This window comes from Myotis lucifugus, unplaced genomic scaffold (genome assembly GCF_000147115.1).
Source record: "Myotis lucifugus unplaced genomic scaffold, Myoluc2.0 scaffold_352, whole genome shotgun sequence".
Taxonomy (NCBI): domain Eukaryota; kingdom Metazoa; phylum Chordata; class Mammalia; order Chiroptera; family Vespertilionidae; genus Myotis; species Myotis lucifugus.
In genome coordinates this window covers 381,222-403,879 of record NW_005871400.1, presented here as the reverse complement: position 1 = coordinate 403,879, position 22,658 = coordinate 381,222, and the positions used below count along the sequence as shown (strand labels likewise).

The window sequence follows — 22,658 nt, the reverse complement described above, 5'->3', positions numbered from 1 at the left end:
CATGTCTTTAGATTTGCACATGCTGGCTTCACAGGCCACCCATGTAAGTCTGCAAAGAAGGGACATATGGTCCTTTGGGGGACTCTTTATTCCATAAGCATATTTACACCAACATCTACACACGCACAGGAATGCCCCCTACGTATCCAGCTGTAGCAGAGAGAGGCCTAAGAAGACAGGCCTCGGGTTGGAACTGAATCTCAGGGCACCTCCTTGTTGCCGTCAAGTCCATTGTTCTCTAGGTTGGCAAAGGTCAGGAAGACTTGTTCCAGCGTTATCTGACTGACAGAATAATCTTCTAAATTGAATTGCTCTTTCGCTTCCTCCAAAACGCCAAACACCTTCAAGGACAGAAAAGTGCAATCACCATCGCTGTCCTGCCCTCCGGCCCCAACCCAAATGAGCCTCTCCTCCACTCCCAGCCGCTGCGAAGTTCATGTGGGGAAAAGGCACAGAGGGGAGGTGGGGACATGGGAGGACGCCATAACTGAGAACCTGAGAGGAAGCAGTTCTCTGTCCCCGTTCTGTTGATGGACATGGACTAACAATGGGCTGTAGGGAGCAGAAATTGAAGCAATTAAAATCTAGGGTGTCTGAAGAGTAACCTGCAGGCTCTGCTCCTATAACAGGCTGCCATTACACATGCCTGAATAGCAAATATTTGCCCCATCATTAGTGCTCTCTTAACATGTGATGTTAGAATGGCATGATTTCTATAGTCACCTTGGACCAGCTATTGTCCTTTCTGGGAATGTAGTAGTTAAGGATCCCTTGGTTCTCCTGCTTTAATTCACTACCTAAAAAAAGAAAATATATTACACATAGGTGAGTAATCTTACAGATTTAATTTAAAATTGCCAAGATATTGCTACATTTATTAGTTATATATAATAGAACTAGGAATAGATGCCGTTATAACAAAGGCGGTATGATCAAATAGCCCACTCTCTCTGACTTACATGACATGGTTCATTCCTGTCAGCAGATTTGTTCCTGTAGAAATAGCCTTATTATGTGAGGTTTATAATAATTAAGGCTGGCTTGCAGTCACACACACACAAAATATCAGCTCACATGCCCAGTGAATGAAACTTTGCCTTCAGAAATTCTAAGGTTATCACTAGTAGACTTTATTTGTCAACATGTGCTGAGCATCTGCGCTGGGAGGATGTTCAGTCTGCCTGTGTGAGGAGGAGGAGTGTTGTACAGTGTGTTTGCTGGAGAGGAGAGCAGGACAAGCACTCCTGGCTACGATTACACACCATGTGAGAGGGGCCGCCATTCATGCACCACCCACAGGAGGCTGTATTGTTTCTTTTACAGGTAAGAAACCATTTCTAATTTAGAACGAACTGAGGTATTTACACTTAATGCATATTTGCAGATTACTGCAAATTGGATTAACTGGAATTAAAATGTATTAAAGTAAAAAAAATACATGTTTACAATGATGTGTGGCTTTTCTTAATAAGAATTTTAACACATGTATTATCTCCATGATCACATAAAGTTCTGTTTTTGCCTGTTGAAATACTTCAGCTAGCTTAATGAGTTATTCAAAGCAAACACTGATGAAACTACCTCATTTAGGTCAAGTAATAGTAACTCAGATAGTTCCATGTGCCACTTCCCAGCCCCTGGCCCCCATAAAAAATAACCAGTGCCGCCACTGGTATTGTGGACATTTCTTTTTTAGTGTCTTCTTATCTATGCATGTGCCCCTAAAAATTTAGGCAGAGTTTTCCTACTTTTGAACCTTATGTGAATGGAGTCACATAGGATACATTCTTTTCTTTCTGCTTCTTTCACTCAGATTTTGTAAGATTCATTTATGTGGTTGCATCTTGCTACAATTCATTTATTTTCCTTTCTAAACTATAATCTGGCTTCTAAATATTCCACAATGTATTTTCCATTTAGCCACTGAAACTACAGTGGGGCCTTGACTTACGAGTGTCCCGACTAATGAGTTTTTCCGAGATAGGAGCCTTCCCTCGGCTGATTTTTTGCTTTGAGTTGACAGAGTAATTTGAGTTAACGAGCTCCTTAATGAGCTCCATCACGGAACGAATTAAACTCGTAAATCAAGGCCCCACTGTATAAGAATATTAATCTCCAAAAAGACTGAGGTCTATTTCTGATGTTTCCTTGTCTGCTTTTGTTTGGAATGTATTCCTTTGTTTCCTTATTCTGCTTGTCTGTGCTTATTTCTATGTATTAGGAAAACAGTGACATCTTTCATTCTTGAAGGAATGGCCTTGTATAGGAGATAAACCTTATCACTCAACCTTGCCCTAGCTTTTGATTGTCTCTTCAACCTTTGTGATTATTTTCGTAGCCTGATTTATTATTTTTTTAAATACATTTTTATTGATTTCAGAAAGGAAGGGAAAGGAAGAGAGAGATAGAAACATCAGAGATGAGAGGGAATCATTGATCGGCTGCCTCCTGCATGCCCCCTACTGGGGATTGAGCCTGCAATCTGGGCATGTGCCCTGACCAGGAATCAAACTGTGACCTCCTGGTTCATAGGTTGATGCTCAACCACAGAGCACACCAGCCGGGCCTGATTTATTCTCAATAGGTCTCAGGTGATCCCAGCCAGCACCTACTTCTAGGCTGGGTGGAAGCCAGATCCTCAGGCAGCAGCTTTTAAAGTTGCAAATACAGTCCGGTGGGTCTGCCATTGTAAACACTGCTGATCTCTAGACCAGGAAATCTGGAAGTGACTCCTGGGTGACAGCTGCAAAAAATCGGCTTCAGATGAGTGTGTGAGTTCCTTTCTGGAAGAAACTAGTGAGCTGTGGAGAGGCCCCAGGATGGCGTCTCCCTCCCTCATTCCCTAAGCACCTCTACAGCCGCCTGATGTGAGGCCAGCCTGAAGCCTGGCCTCAGGTTTGAGCTCCAGGCTAACTGAGGAGTCTTTTTCGTAGGCAGACTGGCGTGTGTCTCCGCGCGCTGTCTGTGCAGTGCACTGGGTGCGGTCACCAGGCTAGGGGCCCAGGAACACAAGCTCCTCTGGTCACAAGGGCAGTGTGATCAAGGGAGGTCCCTGTGTGGCCTGAACTCCCAGATTTAGTGCGGCTGAGGAAAGGCGCCCACAGCCTGACCGACGCAGAGGAAGAGCACCCGAAGAGGGACGTGCCTGGCCTGCATGCCCACCTGGGCTAGCGACGGAGAGGGAGAGCACAAAAGTGGCAGCTTTCAGCACCTCCACCCCGCAAGAAAATCTCAGCTGGCCCCTGACCCTCACAGTGGTTCTCAACCTTCTGGCCCTTTAAATACAGTTCCTCATGTTGTGGTGACCCCCAACCATAAAATTATTTTTGTTTCTACTTCATAACTGTAATGTTGCTACTGTTATGAATCATAATGTAAATATCTGATATGCAGGATGGTCTTAGGCAACCCATGTGAAAGGGTCGTTCGACCACCAAAGGGGTCGCAACCCACAGGTTGAGAACCACTGCTAGTAGATGCTTTAAGATTGGGAAATGGTAAGAATTCCTTTTTTTACCGCAGTGTAGTATTCCATTGTGTAGATATACCACCATTTTTTAATCCACTCATCTGCTGATGGGCACTTAGGCTGTTTCCAAATCTTAGCTATGGTGAATTGTGCTGCTATGAACATAGGGGTGCATATAGCTTCTTGGGATATATTCCCAGAAGTGGGATCACTGGGTCAAATGGGAGTTCCATTTTTAGTTTTTTGAGGAAACTCCATACTGTTCTCCACAGTGGCTGCACCCGTCTGCATTCCCAACAGCAGTGCATGAGGGTTCCTTTTTCTTCACATCCTCGCCAGCACTTGTTTGTTGATTCGTTGATGATAGCCATTCTGAGAGGTGTGAGATGATACCTCATTGTTGTTTTGATTTGAATTTCTTGGATGATTAGTGACTTTGAGCATGTTTTCATATGTCTTTTGGCCTTCTGTATGTCCTCTTTTGAAAAGTGTCTATTTAGGTTTTGCCCATTTTTGATTGGATTGTTTATCTTCCTTAAGTTAAGTTGTATGAGTTCTCTGTCAATTTTGGAGATTAAACCCTTATCTGAGTAGCATTGACAAATATGTTCTCCCATGAAGTGGGCTTTCTTGTTTTGTTGATGGTTTCTTTTGCTTTTTATTTCGATGCAGTCCCATTTGTTTATTTTCTCCTTAGTTTCCATTGTCCTAGGAGCTGTGTCAGTAAAAATATTGCTTCGACATATGTCTGATATTTTGCTGCCTATGGATTCTTCTAAGATTTTTATGGTTTCCCATCTTACGTTTAAGTCCTTTATCCATTTTGAGTTTATTTCTGTGTATGCTGTAAGTTGGGGGTCTAGTTTCATTTTTTTGTATGTTTCTGTCCGATTTCCCCAACACCATTTATTGAAGAGGCTGTCTTGACTCCATTGTATGATCATACCTCCTTTGTCAAATACTAATTGAGCATAATGGCTTGGGTCGATTTCTAGGTTCTCTGTTCTGTTCCATTCATTGGTCTATATGTATTAGGCCAGAACCAGGCAGTTTTGAGAACAGCGGCTTTGTAATATAGCTTGATATCTGGTAATGTGATCCCACCAACTTTGTTCTTCTTTCTCAGGATTGCTGAGGCTATTTGGGGTCTTTTTTTATTCCAGATGAATTTTTGGAGAGTTTGTTCTCGGTCTGTGAAATATGCCATTGGTATTTTAATGGAGATTGCATTGAATCTGTAGATTCCTTTGGATAGTATGGGCATTTTAATGATGTTGATTCTACCAATCCATGAACACGGCATATTCTACCATTTGTTTATATCTTCCTCTATCTCTGTTTTCAATGTCCTGTAGTTTTCTGAGTACAGGTCTTTTACCTCCTTAGTTAAATTTATTCCTTGGTATCTTAATTTTTTGTTGCAATGATAAAGGGAATGTTTTTTTTAGTTTCTCTTTCTGTGAGTTCATTATTGGTGTATAAAAAAGCCATAGATTTCTAGTTGTTAATTTTGTATCCTGCTACATTGACAAATTCTTTTATTAAGTCTAATAGTTTTTTGATGGAGTGTTTGGGTTTTTTATGTGAATGATGACAGTTTTATTTCTTCTTTTCCAATTTGGATGCCTTTTATTTATTCTTCTTTTCTGATCACTATGGCTAGCACTTCCAGTACTACGTGTAACAGGAGTGGTGAAAGTGGGCATCCCTGTCTTGTTCCTGTTTTTAGGGGAAATGGTTTTAGTTTTTGCCCATTGAGTATGATTTTGGCTGTAGAGCATTATGCTAAGCAAAATAAGCCAGTCGGAGAAAGATTAATATCATATGATCTCACTCATTTGGGGTAATATAATGAATAACATAAACTGATGAACAAAAATAGAGCCAGAGAAAAAAATTATTCTAGAATATAATAGAAGTAATCCTGTTATTTGTAGTTTTTTTATATTTCCTATAACTTTTGTGATATTATACTATGTTAGTACAGTTTTGGTAATATTATTATATTAATTTTTTTCTTGAAATATTAATGTTTATTGCATGTAACATTATTATATTTAAAATAATTTTTCTTGAAATATTAAAAATAATAAAATAAAATAAAGATATTTTAACTAAAAAAATAAAAAAGAGTACCTACCAAATAGAATTGTAATGGGTATTAAATGTGTTCATAGTGATAAAGCATTTAGTGCCTGACACATACTGTTATCCTAATATTAATTAAATGATAAATCTTCTTTGTTAAGTTCCCAAGATAAAACTCTTGACACATGGATATAGTTGTTCAGAGAATGGACACATTTTTATGCTACTTTCCAAGCCTCATATCAGCAAGTGTAATCATTTTATGGTGTTAGAGGAATGTGAAGGAGCCCACAGAGAAGGTGGTACAAACGTGTAACCAAAAAAGAAAGCCCTAATAGAGGTAAATAAGTGAAGCTACTATATGTTCCAAAATCTACACTGACTCGCATGTGGCCATAAATATTTAAATCAATTAAAATAAAATAAAATAAAAATTAGGTTCCTTCGTTGCACTGGCCACATTTCAAGTGTTTGATAACCACAGGTGGCTAATGGCTACCACAAATCTAGAACATTTCAATCATGACAGAAAGTTCTATTGTACAATACCGTTTCACATTTTTAAAGATGGTCCCATTTCATGGAATTCAACTTTTATTTCAACTAAGGCAATTTCTAAATGTGTGATTTGTCAGGCTATCTACAAAAAGAGGCTCACAAATTTAAAACATTTTTAAGGTACACATCCTGATTTGGAGATTCATAAATGGCAGACCCATGAGACTCAACGCACTGGGGAAACTGAAGCCTTGCCCATAAAGTAGGCACACAGCCTCAGCCGCTCCTTCCGAGCATGCTGTGACTGTTCTGTAAGGGTGACTATCTGAATGATGGGTAGAGATGTCCCTGGGAAAGCCGCAGGGTGTATATTTGGCCAGATCCCTCTGGGCACGGAACAAAGAACTTTTCTATTGGGAGAAAGGAGGCAAAAATGGAGGTATCACTCAACTTTCCTTCAATATTTGTCTACATGTTGGTTATTACAATTGAAGTAGATGGAATCAAGAAATATATGTAGGAATCAAATGTCCACTAGACAATTTGTGATGAGTTGATTTAGTTTTGCCAGAAATTTCCTGATCCTTATCTGCAGACACGTTTTCCAGCCACTTTTAATGGATTTTGTGTAGACTCAGATACTTCTTCCTAAACTATCTCTTGTTCACTTCATAAAGTTCAGAACTAAAGAAATCCTCCAGGAATTGTTATAGACACTTACCTGGACTAGGCTGATTTCATTCTACTATTGTGGTCATGGTTTTGATACTTATACTTGGAAAAATCCAATAAGTATCCCTTTCCACCCATTGTATGTTACCTTAGGAAGACAGATTTTTGTCTAGAACATGTTCTAGTATAAAGGGAGTAGCCACAGGAAGGCCACAATCTATCATAGTGCCTAGAATTATATCATTATCTATAGTAATAAAAGCATAATATGCAAGTTGACTGAACAACCAAACAGCAGAACGACTGTCTGGATGACCACACTATGACACGCAGGCCAGCCAAGGTGAGTGCAATGCAATTGGCGAGGGGCCCCTGCCATCACCCCACGATTGCCCAGGCCACCCTCTGCGGGGCAATCAATGGGAGGGCTCTGTGATTGATCTTCCCAAAGAGGGATGCTCAGGCCACCCTCTGCACTGCGATTAATTGCAGAGCCCTGGCTGGGTGGGCGGGGCCTCCCTCTTTGGGGCCATCGATCAGCACCCCCCCTCCCCCCGCCCCTGCGCAATTGATTGCCCCACAGAGGGAGGCCCAGGCCACCGGCCAGCAGCGCTGTGGCAGGTGTGCAGGGCGGCCAGCAATAGCCCTGCAGAGGGAAGCCCAGGCCAGCCAAGCAATCGGACCCCACACTTGTTGCCTGCAGAGGGAGGCAACTGGTGGCATGGGAGGGGGAACAGCACCACACAAATCACAAGCAGTGGCAGTGGTGGGGGCAGGGCCAGCTGCCAACAGCCAGGGGAAGGAAAGCCCTGATAGGCCCTGATTACTGCCCAGGCCTAGGGACCCTACCCGAGAGGTCCCGGATTGCGAGAGGGTGCAGGCCGGGCTGAGGGACACCACCACCCCCACCCCCATGCACAATTTTGTGCACTGGGCTTCTAGTTAATATAATATTTGATGATATAATACCTTATACTTGCATAAAGTGCATTTATTGCCCAATACTTTTACATCATTTCACTTAATCCTCACAATCATCTTATGCTTAAAATAATTATCTACATTTTTACAGATAAAGAAACAAAGGTTGGCAAGGGAGAGAGAGTATAAGTCACTAGATTAAAGACACCAATGAAGGTAGCAGATCTGAGACCTGAACACTTTAATTCCAAGGCCACACACACACACACACACAAGATTAGCAAATAAGCCTTCACACATAATCCACGTACCTCTCCAACTGCTGCTGCCCTTGCACCGGGTCCTGGGACATGTTATCCCCCAGAAGAAGTATCTCAGATCCCACAACCCCACAGCCCCCAACCCCCAGGCATAGCCTTATTGATTTCCAATGTAAAATGTTCTGGAGGGCCTCGTCTCTTCAGTGCAGGTCCCAAGGTTTGGAGTACTCAGTGTGGGCTCAAGCCTCTCGCTCCCAGGGAGAAGCTCTGAGGCAGGAGATCCCTCCCTGTTGTGGAATCTCTGCACCAGGGGTGGTTTTAGTGAGGCTGTGCCTCTGCCGCTCCCACACATCTCGATGTGGCCCTTGTATTCCTGGTGTGGAGAAAGCTTTTCAGCTGGTTTTTAGTCTTTTTCAGCAGAAATTGTTCCATACATAGCTGTAGATTTGGTCATAATCCTCTATCTTGGACCCCAGAAAAACCTTCTTAGCTTTAGGATTTGTACTGTAGGGTTCCCTCTTCAGAGTGTTCTGGGATGTATTAAATCATATGACTTCTCAGTGTAGATCTTTCTCTGGTACTTTCTGCTATCTGCCTCAGTCCAAACCTAAATTAGGGATGGTCTTCTCAACAGAAGATCGCTGTGTGCTCCTGCTTGGAATTAGAGGGTGCTACTGACCACCCATCAGAAGCCCCCTTCACATGGCATCTCAGCATGAGCTCCCCAACTGGAGGGTCCAGAGCTTTATCACTGATCCCAGTGCTGACAATGGTATTTGCTTCCAGGATTTGCATTTTCTTACAGTTCAGTTTCCTTTCTTTTACTTTCCTTCTTTTTTTCCTGTTTTCTCTGTTGATTGTTAAAAAGAGTTTTCTGACTTTTGTTTCTGAGCCAGTTCTCAATTAAAGATATAGGTGTTTCATTTCTACCAATTTCTTGTTTTATTTCACTAGGATGGCTTTTCAGAGTACATAATCTTCCATATGGCAGAAACAAAATCATCTTACTTGTGCATTTAAAAAATACATGGTTACTTAATTTTCCCTGAGATTATGTAGAATCATTACTAAATATTCTCATTACTTTGGTCCTTTTAAAAATATATATTCTAGATGACTTTTGTTTGTAATATTTATTTATTTTCTTTAAAAATCAATATTTAGGTATAGGTTTCATATTAATTTCTTTTTGATTCTGTCATATTTTAATGGCTATTTGTTTAAGGATATTGTGAGGAAGGACTTGGCAACAACCACCTTAGTGTTGAAACTGGGCCTCTAACCCACATTCCCATTAAAGACACATTTTTGTGTCCACATTGTTGAGGATAGGTCTTGGGTTGGAGTTTAGTGTTTCTCTTCAGGAAGAGCAAGTTGCTAGGACAGTTGACAGTAAAAGAGGTTTTCTGGTCACAGCTTCTCATTGTGGTAATTTAGAGGCCACATGAAATAGAACTCTGATGAAAAAATTTTCAAAAATTTTTGCTGAATGAATATGTAAGTCAATGGACATATCAACGTGCATGTGTCATAGGCACTTCATATTCCCTATGGCCAGCAGTGAGGAATTGTTTTCCCATATATCTGTTCTCCACATCTGCTCTACCATCCATTTCTTATCAATTTTCTGATCCCCATTTTTACTGTGTAATTAATCATACTATTTCCCCTTGCCTAGAGAGAAACTTTTAACTCCTCAGTCTGACACACAATGGGAACTTCTGTGGTAGTTTGCTCAACCTAGAAAATTAGAAACTAAGATAAAAAACAGAACTATTAAGAACCTTGCCATGTCCCTGTTTTATGTTTAGGAAAGAGCAATAAAGGAGAGAAAGAGTTTCTATCTCTGGTAACATGTAGGCAGAGAGAGGCTTATTGATTTTAACATACAGAAGCAGACCTGTTATTTTTAAAAAATCTTGATTGTTGAAAGAATTACACATGGCCCTTCTTTTCCCCCATGGACCCCTTCTACCCACCCCTGTCCCCTGCCAGCAGATATGTTCTTGAAAGGAGAGAAAAGCTTAGTGGTTCTTCTTTGTATTGTAATATCATGTCCTGGCTAAGACCAAAAGACCAGAGTTACATGTTCAGCTGGAGGGAAAAAGCCTTCAAACTTTGCATGGATGTTATATAAAAGCTAGAGGCCTGGTACATGAAATTCGTGCACTGGAGCAGGGGTCCCTCAGCCTGGCCTGTGCCCTCTCACAGTCCAGGACCCCTCAGGAGATGTCCGCCTGCTGGCTTATGGCTTGATGGCCTTCTGCTGCTGCACGGCCTGCTGCATGAGCTTCAGCAGCTGCTGCATGTGCATGGGTTGGGTCACCATAGTCTGTCCTGTGAACACCATCGAGTGGGTGAGTCAAATGCGGAGGCAGGCTCACCCTGAGTTCCTTGCACTTCCCTGAGTCACTGAGTTGTCCTGACTGACTGCCTTCTACAGAGAACGGCACCAGTATGGGGCCTAAGCCAGCAGTTGGACATCCCTCTCGCAGTCCAGGACCCCTCAGGGGATGTAGCAGTGCACCAAGTGGCAGGCAGCCAAAGAGGAGCCAGAATTGGGGCCGGGTGCCGTGCCATTCATGCTCATCCCGACCCACTGTGCCTGTTGCCGCCGCTCAGTACTGCTGCTGTGGAGTCGGGAGAGGCTCCCGCCATGGTAGCTGCACTCGCCAGCTGTGAGCCCGGCTTCTGGCTGAGCAGTGCTCCCCCTGTGGGAGCACACTGACCACCAGGGGGCAGACGCTCAATGCAGGAGATGTCCCCTGGTGGTCAGTGTGTATCATATCAACCAGTTGTTCTGGTCATTCCACCATAACGGTCACTTAGGCTTTTATATATATCCTATCTAATAAAAGAGTAATATGCAAATTGACCATCACTCCAACACACAAGATGGCTGCCCCCATGTGGTCAAAGATGGCCACCCCCATGTGGACACAAGATGGCCAGCAGGGGAGGGCAGTTATGGGTGAACAGGCCAGCAGAGGAGGACACTTGGGGGTGACCAGGCCTGCAGGGGAGGACAGTTAGGGTGGACCAGCCCTGAAGGGGAGTACAGTTGGGAACAACAAGGCTGGCAGGGGAGGGCAGTTGGGGGGAACCAGGCCAGCAGGGGAGGACAGTTGGGGGGGACCAGGCCTGCAAGGGAGAGCAGTTAGGGGCGACCAGGATGGCAGGGGAGGGCAGTTAGGGTCAACCGGGCTGGCAAGGGAGGGAAGTTAGGGGTGACCAGGCCATCAGGGGAGGGCAGTTGGGGGCGACCAGGCTGGCAATGGAGGGCAGTTAGGTGTGACCAGGCTGGCAGGGGAGCAGTTAGGTGTCAATCAGGCTGGCAGGGGAGTGGTTAGGGGGGATCAGGCTGGCAGGCAGTAGTAGTTAGGGGCAATCAAGGAGGCAGGCAGGCGAGTGGTTGGGAGCCAGTAGTCCTGGATTGTGAGAGGGATGTCCCAGATTGGAGAGGGTGCAGGCTGGGCTGAGGGACACACCCCGCTACCCAGTGCACAGATTTTGTGCACCGGACCTCTAGTATATAGATAATTGAGAATTATGATGATAATTGTGACTTAGAGATATAATTTACATGGACAGAAGAAATCCAAATCTGTCTTATTAAAGTGATATAGGAATTTAGTGTGAACCCTTTTTCTGTGTGTGCAAAATTTCTTAGCATAACCAGACACAAGAAGTTATAGAAACAACAATCCCAAAAGGAATTATATTGGTAATCCACAGCAACAGTTACTGAAGACATAAAACATATGCATAGTGAGAACAACACATATGATATAATACATCTTGAACAAAACAGCCCAATCTAATTTACCTGGGAATGTCATTGTGATGAAATCTTTAAAATCATTTAATGTATGCTTGTGTGTATCAGTCTTGACCTTGACCTTTAGGATGTAAACATCGCCAAACTTGTTCTTGAGGTGCTGAGGGCTGCCCAGACACACAAACTTTCCCTTCACCATGATGGCCAGCCTGGTACAGAAGGCATCACATTCCTCCATCCTAGCAAAATAAGGTACCAGAATAATGTAAAATAGAAACATTCCCTGTTGGAGGACCTTCTATAATTCAGGATTTTGTGATTCTATTTCTAAAGGGAAGTGGAATTTGCCAATCATAAAGCTCATACTTGAGAAGTGGAAATTTTTCAAATAATGAGTATGAAACCCTCACATAGAACATCTGAACTCCTCGTCCTCTCCCCACGCTTGGTTATGTAACTTAATGGATTCTTGACTCTTCCACTGATTAGGATTAATGAGGAACTCACATTCTCAAGCAAGTTTGCTGTCCAATATTCCTAGCCCCAAATAATTCTCTTGAACAACCACTACAATGCTTGCCAACCCTCTTCCAAGCCTCCCAATGAGTCACACCTGTGGGAGGTTATAATAATGGTTTTTCCACTTTCACGTGCTTGCATCACAGCATCCCAGAGCAGACGTCGGGCTACTGGGTCCATGCCAGTTGATGGCTCGTCCAGTAAAATAATTGTGGGTTTTCCCATCAGGGCAATAGCAGTACTCAGCCTACGTTTGTTTCCTCCACTTCATGGTCATAGAAGGAGAGAGAATGCAGGGAAAGGGAAGGATATATAAATCAGTTGCTTATAGGATAGTAACATTTCAAATGTTGAGAGTCTCAGCAAGCACAAAGCATGGATATCCACGGTGCTGGTTAAATGTGACTTCAATGAGGTAGCAGGCTCAAGTACTGGAATGGAAAGGAGTGACTGTTATGTAACTGATTTTAGCAGTATTATCACTGACATTTATTTACCAGTTCTTAGGGTGTTCTGATTTCCCAGGTACATAAATCCCACCATAATTTGTTGGGACACAAAGAACCATGTGGCCACTAGGAAGAATAAGATGCTCCCCTTTGAGATTCAGAGGCTATGGTTCAATCATAACTAAGATTTTGAGTTTCATCTCTGTATAGGAAAGACATGGAACCACATTGACCTGTCTTATTACTGCATTTTAACCTAACAACTGATTAGACAGTTTCACAATTAAATAACTGTGTGATAGAGGGAATTAGATGATGCTGTAAGCATTTATTTCAAACATCAGAAGCACAGGGAAGCATCACAACATTAGCAGCCACAATGAAAAGATCAGTATATTGACTCACCTATAGGTTCTGATAATCCTGTCAGCATGGGACTCCAGTTGCAGTGAAGTCAACCATTTGCTCACATACAGCTGAATCTGGGACTCCGAGACTCCCCATAATCTGGCATACATGATCATTATTTCCCGACCAGTCATATATTCCAGCAAGGCATCAGACTGAGGACAATAGCCAACTCTTGACTTCACCTGATTATAAGAATTGCCTTGATAAGGACCCAAGTCATCAGTCCCACTGAGCATTTTTTAATAAGATAGAAGACCTTCACTTCTCCAGGCTATGCTTCTAAGTGTACTACCAAGAATTTTCTTTTCTAAAGACAACAAAATTATGATGAGTGGATCTATTGTCTCAAATTAAAATAACAGATTCCCCAATTCAGTTTTAATAATCTGGAGGATGAAGGAGTTAGAAATAAAATCCTATAGCACCATTGAATTTGGAGCATTAGAATATTAGATTCTCCCCTCATTAATGAAGAATTCCAAGGCACATGCCACAAGGGGTGTTCTTGCCCTGCACAGGTTGCACAGTCATTGTAGACCTCGTTTCATAGGAAGGTTGAACTGGAAACAAGCCTTTCCCACGCTCATAAGCAGGGTAAATCAATGAGTTGCTTTATCAGTTAACCAAACCTTTTGTATATTTGTCTTCAGATGTACATAGACTACATATCCAGAGAAAAGATGAATATTAGTTTATTAAAATTAATTAATTAAACATTTTAAATAAAGTTATTTTAAATAAGTAAAATTCATAGCTTTTCTCTGGGATTTTATTAATTCATTTACAGCGATCCTAGACTCTTGGCAGAAATTAAGTAAACTCTTTATTCTAGATATGAAATTATTCTCTCATATAATTTTTGAACATAAATGAGCTACATGCAAAGATAAGTCAATAAACTAGGAAAAAATAACATGAATTCCAATACCAGAAACATCTGTAATAACTTCAGGTATTGGGATTAGTAGATCGGATGAAAAAAATGATAGTAGTTATTATATTTAAATAAATTTTAAAAGTTTAAAACTATTTTATAAAAGAGGAAAGTATAAAGTCATGTAGACCTTTTAGAAATGAACCATATATCTAAATATCTAGAAATGAAAAAAAAGAGTCATGTTACAATTTCTGTGAATGGGTTGAATTAATTACAATGGAAGAAATTAATCTGCTGAAGATAGGTCATAAGAAAGTTCCTAGAATGCAGCACAAAAATAAAAAGTGGGGAACGAATAAAATAACACTGAGGGATTAGGATGATAAACTAGAGATATCACATCTGGATAATCAGAATTGCATCTGGACAAAAAGATGGGAACAAGAAAAATATCTGAAAACTAATAAAAATTATACAAACTAATTTAACATATTAATGAATTCAAGAATGCCAATAACTTTCAAGAGAATACAAATTTAAAGATCCACGTCTAAGTACTTCATATTGAAGCTTATGTAAAACAAAGAGAAAAATTATAAAGCAGCCCATAGAGGAAAAAAGATTATAATATAAAGTATGTCATACTGACAGCTGATTTCTTAAAGGTAGTGGTGGAAGCTAGGTGATAGTGAAACAACATAATAACTGGCTCATTAAAAATAATTGCAGCCCTAGCTGGTTTGGCTCAGTGGATAGAGCATTGGTCTGTGGACTGAAAGATCCAGGGTTCAATTCAGGTCAAGGGCACATGCCCAGGTTGCAGGCTCAATCCCCAGTAGTGGGCATGCAGGAGGCAGCCAATGGATGATTCTCTCTCATCATTGGTGTTTCTATCTCTCTCACCATCTCCCTTCCTCTCTGCAAACAATAAAAATATATTTTAAAAATAATAATAATTGCAAACCTCAAATTCTACACACAGTGAAAATATCTTTTGCCAGTGAGGGTGAATTAATGGCATTTGCAGAAAGAAAGTGAAAACAAATAATAAAAGGTTTTCCCCTGAGATTGAGATGCAGAAACTCTGCAATTGCCATTGCTGTTCAATGCAGAGTAGAGGTTCTAGCCCTTGCTGTAAACAAGGGAAACAAGCATAGGATTGGGAAGGAAAACAAATCTTTGCTGTTTGCAGGTGGTCATGATTGTGTAAGTAAAGATTCTAATAAAATTTATAAATAAATATTAGAATTAATAGAATTTAGCAATTTTGTTGAACAAGTTTAGTATTTAAAGTCTATTGTAATTCTATAGACCATCAATAAGGCATAAAAATAAAATCATTTAAGTTAATATTAAAACAAAATATATTGAAATAAATTGTACACAATAAGCTGAATTCTCTTATTAATGTAACATCCATGCACCACTATTAAACTATTATTCTGAGGCACTTACTGAGAAACAAATTTATGGAAATGACATATGTACTATAAATATGTTAATCTTCTGGAATGCCCACTCAAAAATCTCAGTAAGTATATGCAAAGATAGGATATTTCCTCAATATATCTATAATTTTTAAAAGTTCAAGAATAACCAAAGTAACATTGAAGAACACTTTTCACTATTAAATATTATGACTTGTTATAAGACTACTATAACTAAGAAAGTTTAGTACTGGCTAAAGGCTAAACAAATAAACCTACGAAAAACAACATAGTCCAGAAACTGACTCATATTTAGGTAATACTTAATAGTTGACAAAGTTGACATTGTAGAGGAGTTGGAGCAATGACAATCTCTCACCAAAATGTGCTGAGTCAACTGGCTATATGTTAGGAAAAAAATGAATATTTACCCTTATGGACAGTATGCAGATGAATTATAGATTTAAAGGTGAAAGGTAGGCCTTGGCTGTGAACCCACGACTGGAACTCCATCCTCCACAGAGGCAGGTTCTATCTAGTTTTCAGATAGAAACACCAGAAGATGGCGGCATAGGTAAACACCGGAGATTGCTGCCTCGCACAACCACTTCAAAAATACAACTAAAAGACGGAACGGACATCACCCAGAACCACAGGAAGGCTGGCTGAGTGGAAATTCTACAACTAGAAGGAAAGAGAAAAGCATACCGAGACTCAGAGGAGGCGCAGTGCGGAAGGAAAATACTAAGGTGCGGAGTGCATGCGGAGCGGGCTGACGGAAGAGGGCACGGTTGTCTGTTTCAATCGGGAGGGAGTCTCAGACTCTGAGCTCCAGATTCGGGCGAGTCTCTAGGGACCCAGACTCATACGGGAGAAGCGGGACTGTCTGTCATCAGTCGGAACTCAAGGGCAGCTTTCTCTCCGAGGTTTGCAGCGGTTGCTGGGACACTAAGAGGCAGAGCCTCTGGGGATGGGACTGAGAGCAGCCATAACTGCTCACTCCACCTGCCCTGTTGATCCCGTGGGATCCGCCCCGCCCAAGCCCTGTGCAGAGCCATTTGCCGGATAGCCTCAGGCAAAGGCTAGATTAGCACCTCCCTAGAGGACAGAAGTTCTCCCACTGCAGACACAGCTGATTCTCACAGCCAGTTGGCTGGAGGTCAAATCCCTCCCAGTATTACCTACAACAATCAAGGCTTAACTACAACAAGACTACGCACAAAGACCACTAGGGGGTGCACCAAGAAAGCATAAAAATGCGGAGACAAAGAAACAGGACACAAATGTCAGAAATGGAGGATATAGAGTTCAAAACCACACTTTTAAGGTCTCTCAAGAAGTGTCTAGAAGCCGCTGATAAATTTAGGAAGGCCCTTGAAAAGACTGGTGAGACCGCCGATAAATATAGTGAGATCCTCAAGAAATCTAATGAGACCCTTGATGTGATAAAGAACCAACTAGAAATTAAGCATACACTGACTGAAATAAAGAATATTATACAGACTCCCAACAGCAGACTAGAGGATTGCAAGAATCAAGTCAACGATTTGAAATACGAAGAAGCAAAAAACACCCAACCGGAAAAGCAAAATGAAAAAAGAATCCAAAAATACGAAGATAGTGTAAGGATCCTCTGGGACAGCTTCAAGCGTACCAACATCTGAATTATAGGGGTGCCAGAAGAAGAGAGGGAGCAAGATATTGGAAACCTATTTGAAGAAATAATGACAGAAAACTTCCCCCACCTGGTGAAAGAAATAGACTTACAAGTCCAGGAAGCACAGAGAACCCCAAACAAAAGGAATCCAAAGAGGACCACACCAAGACACATCATAATTAAAATGCCAAGAGCAAAAGACAAAGAGAGAATCTTAAAAGCAGCAAGAGAAAGAAACTCAGTTACCTACAAGGGAATACCCATATGACTGTCAGCTGATTTCTCAACAGAAACTTTGCAGGCCAGAAGGGAGTGGCAAGAAATATTCAAAGTGATGAATGCCAAGAACCTACAACCAAGATTACTTTATCCAGCAAAGCTATCATTCAGAATTGAAGGTCAGATAAAGAGCTTCACAGATAAGGAAAAGCTAAAGGAGTTCATCACCACCAAACCAGTATTATATGAAATGCTGAAAGGTATCCTTTAAGAAGAGGAAGAAGAAGAAAAAGGTAAAGATACAAATTATGAACAACAAATACACATCTATAAACAAGTGAATCTAAGAATCAAGTGAATAAATAATCTGATGAACAGAATGAACTGGTGATTATAATAGAATCAGGGACATAGAAAGGGAATGGACTGACTATTCTTGGGGGGAAAAGGGGTGTGGGAGATGCGGGAAGAGACTGGACAAAAATCGTGCACCTATGGATGAGGACAGTGGGTGGGGAGTGAGGGCGGAGGGTGGGGTGGGAACTGGGAGGAGGGGAGTTATGGGGGGGAAAAAGAGGAACAAATGTAATAATCTGAACAATAAAGATTTAATTTAAAAAAAAAAAGAAACACCAGAGGCAGGGTTAGAAAACGGTGGCCCAAAGTTTTAGCCCTGGGCACTGCAGCCAGGCCAGCAGCCATCACCACAACTGCATAAGCAGCCATCATCATGACCGCCAGAGGAGCAGCCGCTGCCCTCAAATGCCCGAGGAGCATCCGCCACCACGATCGCAAAAGCAGCCACGTGTGCAGCCACTGCTGCAAATGCCCGAGGAGCAGCCACGTGAGCAGGCATCACCGCGACTACTCAAGCCAAGCCAGCAGTTTCAACCCCAGGCCTAGTGATTGCACAAAGAACCACCAAGCCCAATGCATTGACCCCAGGAGCCGTGACCATGCGATCTGCTGCCAAGCCCAAAAAAATTGACCCAGGAGCCATGACTGTGCAATCCAATACCTAGATCCTTTGGTGAGAGCAAAATGGGGACACAAAAGAATAACCACCAAAAAAAGAAAAGGAGGAATCCAGAAAATGAACTAAATGAAACGGAGGCATGCAATTTGTCAGAAAAAGAATTCAGAATCAGGGTCATGTAGCTCATAAACCAGATGGATGAGAAATCAACAACTTATGTAAGAATCAAGCGGAAATAAAAAAAAACACTATGGAAGATTTCAACACTAGATTAGAAGAAGCAGATAACCGAATTAGTGAATTAGAAGAAAGGGCAGCAAACCCCACCCAATATGAACTGCAATTGGAGACAAAAATTAAAAGACAGGAGGAGAGCCTAAGGGAGCTTTGGAACAACATGAAACAAAGCAACATATGTATAGCAAGGGTGCCAGAACAACAGGAGGAGTAAGGGTTAGAAAACCTATTTGAAGAAATAATGTCAGAAAACTTTCCTGATTTGGGGAAGAAAAAAGTCACACAAGCAGAGTCCCAAGTAAGATGAACCCAAAAGACCCAGACCAAGACACACCATAATTACAATGGCAAACATTAATGAAAAAGAGAGAATTTTAAAGGCTGCAAGAGATACAGAATGTTACCCACAAGGGACCTCTCATTAGATTATCAAATAATTTATCAACAGAAACACATCAGGCAAGAAAGGAATGGAAGGAAGTATACAAAGTGATGCAAAGCAAGGGACTGAATACAAGACTACTCTATCCAGCAAGGCTATCATTCAAAATTGAAGGGAAAATCAGGAGCTTCACAGACAAAAAACGGCTAAGGGAGTTTATCACTACCAAGCCAGCAATGCAAGAAATACTAAAGGGATTGTGTTAAAAAGAAGAAATAAAAAGGGAAGAAGTAACACAGGCACTAAAATAAAATGGCTACAAACAAGTACCTATCAATAATAACTTTAAACATAAATGCACTATATACTCCAATCAAAAGACATTGAGTGGCTGAATGGATAAGAAAACATGACCCATATATATACTGCCTACAAGAGATCCACCTCAGAACAAGAGACTCACATACACTGAAAGTGAAGGGCTAGAAAAATATCATTCAGGCAAATGTAAATGAAAAAAAAAAAGCTGGGGTAGCAATACTTATATCTGACAAAATAGACCTCAAAGTGAAGGCCATAACAAGAGATAAGGAAGGCCACTTCATAATACTGGAGAGATCAATACAACAAGGGGATATAACTCTGGTAAACATATATGCACCCAATGCAGGAGCACCCAAATACATAAAAAAATCTCCTGGAAGATATCAAGGAGAGATTGACAGCAATGCAATCATAGTAGGGGACTTTAATACCCCATTAACATCACTGGATAAATCCTCTAGACAAAAAATCAGAAAAGAAACATCAATCCTAAATGACTCACAAGATCAGATGGACTTAATTGACATCTTAGAACATCTTCAGAACAGTTTCATCCAAAGCTCCGGAATATATATTCTTCTCAAGTGCACATGGAACATTTTCAAAGATAGAACACATATTGGGTCACAGGCAAAGTCTCTCCAAATACAAGAAGACTGAAATCATATCAAGCATCTTCTCAGACCACAATAGCACAATTATTAGAAATAAGCTACAATAAAAACAAGAAAATAAATCCAAACACTTGGATGCTGAGTAGTATGTTATTAAACAGTGATTGTGTTACCAAAGAGATCAAAGAAGAAATTTAAAACATCCTGGAAATGAATGACAATGAAAACACAACAATCAAAAATCTATGGGACACAATGAAAGCAGTCCTGAGAGGGAAGTTCATAGCATTATAGGCCTATCTCAAAAAACAAGAAAAACTGGTAATAAATGATCTAACTCTACAACTCAAAGAATTAGAATGAAAGCAACAAGAAAAGCCCAGAGTGAACAGAAAGGAGATAATAAAGATCAAAGCAGAAATAAATGACATAGAGTCCAAAAAAACTATAAAAGATCAATGAAACCAAGAGCTTGTTCTTTGAAAGTATAAACAAGATTGATGAACCTCTAGCCAGACTCACCACCAAGAAGCAGAGAGAGGACCCAAATAAATAAAATCAGAAAAAAATTTTAAAAAAATCTCAATAGGAATATAACTGAGGAGGAAATTGAAGCAACAATCAAAAAGCTTCCAGCAAACAAAAGCCCAGGACCAGACAGCTTCACAGGGGAGTTTTACCAAACATTCAAAGGAGAACTAAAACCTATCCTCCTCAGATGATTCCAAAAAATTCAAGAGGAAGGAACAATTCCAAGCTCTTTCTATGAAGAAGTATTGCCTTAATCCCAAAACAAGATAGAGACAATATAAAGAAAGAGAATTATAGGCCCATATCCCTCATGAACATAGATGCTGAAGTCCTCAACAAAATTCTAGCAAATCAGATCCAGCATTACATTAGAAAGATCATACAGCATGACCAAGTGGGATTTATTCCAGGGATGCAAAGATGGTACAATATCCTCAAATCAATAAACGTGATACATCACATAAACAAATTGAGAGACTAAAAATCACATAATCATATTAATTGATGCAGAAAAAGCATTTGACAAAATCTAACACTCTTTCTTGATAAAACGCAACGTGGGAACAGAGGGATCATACCTCAACATAATAAAAGCCAGATCTGACAAACCTACAGCCAACATCATACTCAATGGACAAAAACTAAAACCATTTCACCCAAGATCAGGAACAAGACAGGGATGCTAACTCTCACCACTCCTGTTCGACATAGTACTGGAAGAGCTAGCCATAGCAATCAGACAAGAAGAAGAAATAAAAGGCATCGAATTTGGAAAAGAAGAAGTAAAACTATCATGATTCACAGATGATTGACATTATACTTAACATAAAAAACCCTAAAGACTCCAAAATAAATTATTAGATGTAATAAATGAATTCAGCAATGTAGCAGGATACAAAATTAACAGCAGGAAATCTATGGCATTTTTATTCACCAATAGTGAACTTACAGAAAGAGACATTTTTAAAAAATCCCATTTACCATTGCAACAAAAAATTAAGATACCTAGGAATAAACTTAACTAAGGAGGTAAAAGATCTCTACTTGGAAAACTACAAGACATTGAAAAAAGAGATAGAGGAAGACATAAACAAATGGAAGAATATACTGTATTCATGGATTGGTAGAATGAACATCATTAAAATGTCCATACTACCCAGAGCAATCTATAAATTCAATGCAATCCCCATTAAGATACCAAAGCATATTTCACAAACCTACAGTAAACACTCCAAAAATTCTTATGGAACAAAAAAAAGACCCCCAAATAGCTGCAGCAATTCTGAGAAAGAAGACAAAGTTGGAGGGATCTTAATACCAGATATCAAGCTATATTACAAAGCCACTGACCTCAAAATTGTCTAATACTGGCACAAGAACAGACATATTGACCAATAGAACAGAAAGAAAACCCAGAAATCGACCCAAGCCTTATGCTCAATTAATATTTGACAAAGGAGGGAAGAACATACAATGAAATCAAGACAGTCTCTTCAATAAATGGTGTTGGGAAAACTGGACAAATAACATGCAAAAAAAAAATGAAACTAGAACACCAACTTACACCACACACAAAAATAAACTCGAAATGGATAAAGGACTTAAAGCTAAGATGGGAAATCATAAAAATTTCAGAGAAATTCATAGGCAGCAAAATGTCAGACATATGTCATAGCAATACCTTTACAGATACAGCTCCTAAGGCAATGGAAACTCATGAGAAAATAAACAAATGGGACTACATCAAAATAAAAATTTTCTGCACAGCAAAAGAAACAGACTGTCAAACTTCAGAGGGAATGCAGGAAAGGGTGGGGGGAGGAGGTCGAGATCAACGAAAGGGCTTGTATGCATGCATATAAGCATAACCAATGGACACAGACACAAAGGGGGTGAGGGCATATGCAGAGGGGGCAGTGGGGGGGGAGGAGACATAAGTAATACCTTAATCAATAAAGAATTTTTTAAAATATTGAAAGTGAATGATAATGCAATGCAATGAAATTATGCATGAGAACAAAGGATGTTTAATATTTAATTTAAATATTGGACTGGTGAGGAATTCTTAAACAGAAGTCATAAAACAATGAGCAAAGGGAAAAAAGAGACTGCATTGAAATTTTTTTTAAAAATCTATCCATCGAAAGAAAAATATACAAAGCTTTTCTTCAAATAATTATTGGAGGACAGGTGATTCAATAGAAAAATGGGTCAATGATTTAAATATCTAAGTTTTCAATAAATATTTGATGATCTATTCAACTTCATACATTATCAAAGAAAAAATGGAAAGTACAAAATCCCAACAAAATGTTCAAAATTAAAAGTCTAAAAGACTGTCAACACCAA

At 40.4% G+C, this 22,658-nt stretch overlaps 1 protein-coding gene across 1 annotated transcript in view; it reads right to left on the bottom strand.

Moving 5' to 3' along the window:
- Positions 1–200: 200 nt before the first annotated feature.
- Positions 201–22,658, bottom strand: part of LOC102423522 (ATP-binding cassette sub-family A member 3-like) — a 254,535-nt gene continuing 232,077 nt past the window's right edge. The window contains exons 28-32 of the mRNA XM_023764831.1: positions 13,060–13,247; positions 12,300–12,470; positions 11,735–11,925; positions 724–797; positions 201–341 (exon numbers count right to left, since the gene is read on the bottom strand). Coding sequence (XP_023620599.1) covers positions 201–341; positions 724–797; positions 11,735–11,925; positions 12,300–12,470; positions 13,060–13,247 — 765 coding nt within the window. The remainder of the gene's footprint in view (positions 342–723; positions 798–11,734; positions 11,926–12,299; positions 12,471–13,059; positions 13,248–22,658) is intronic.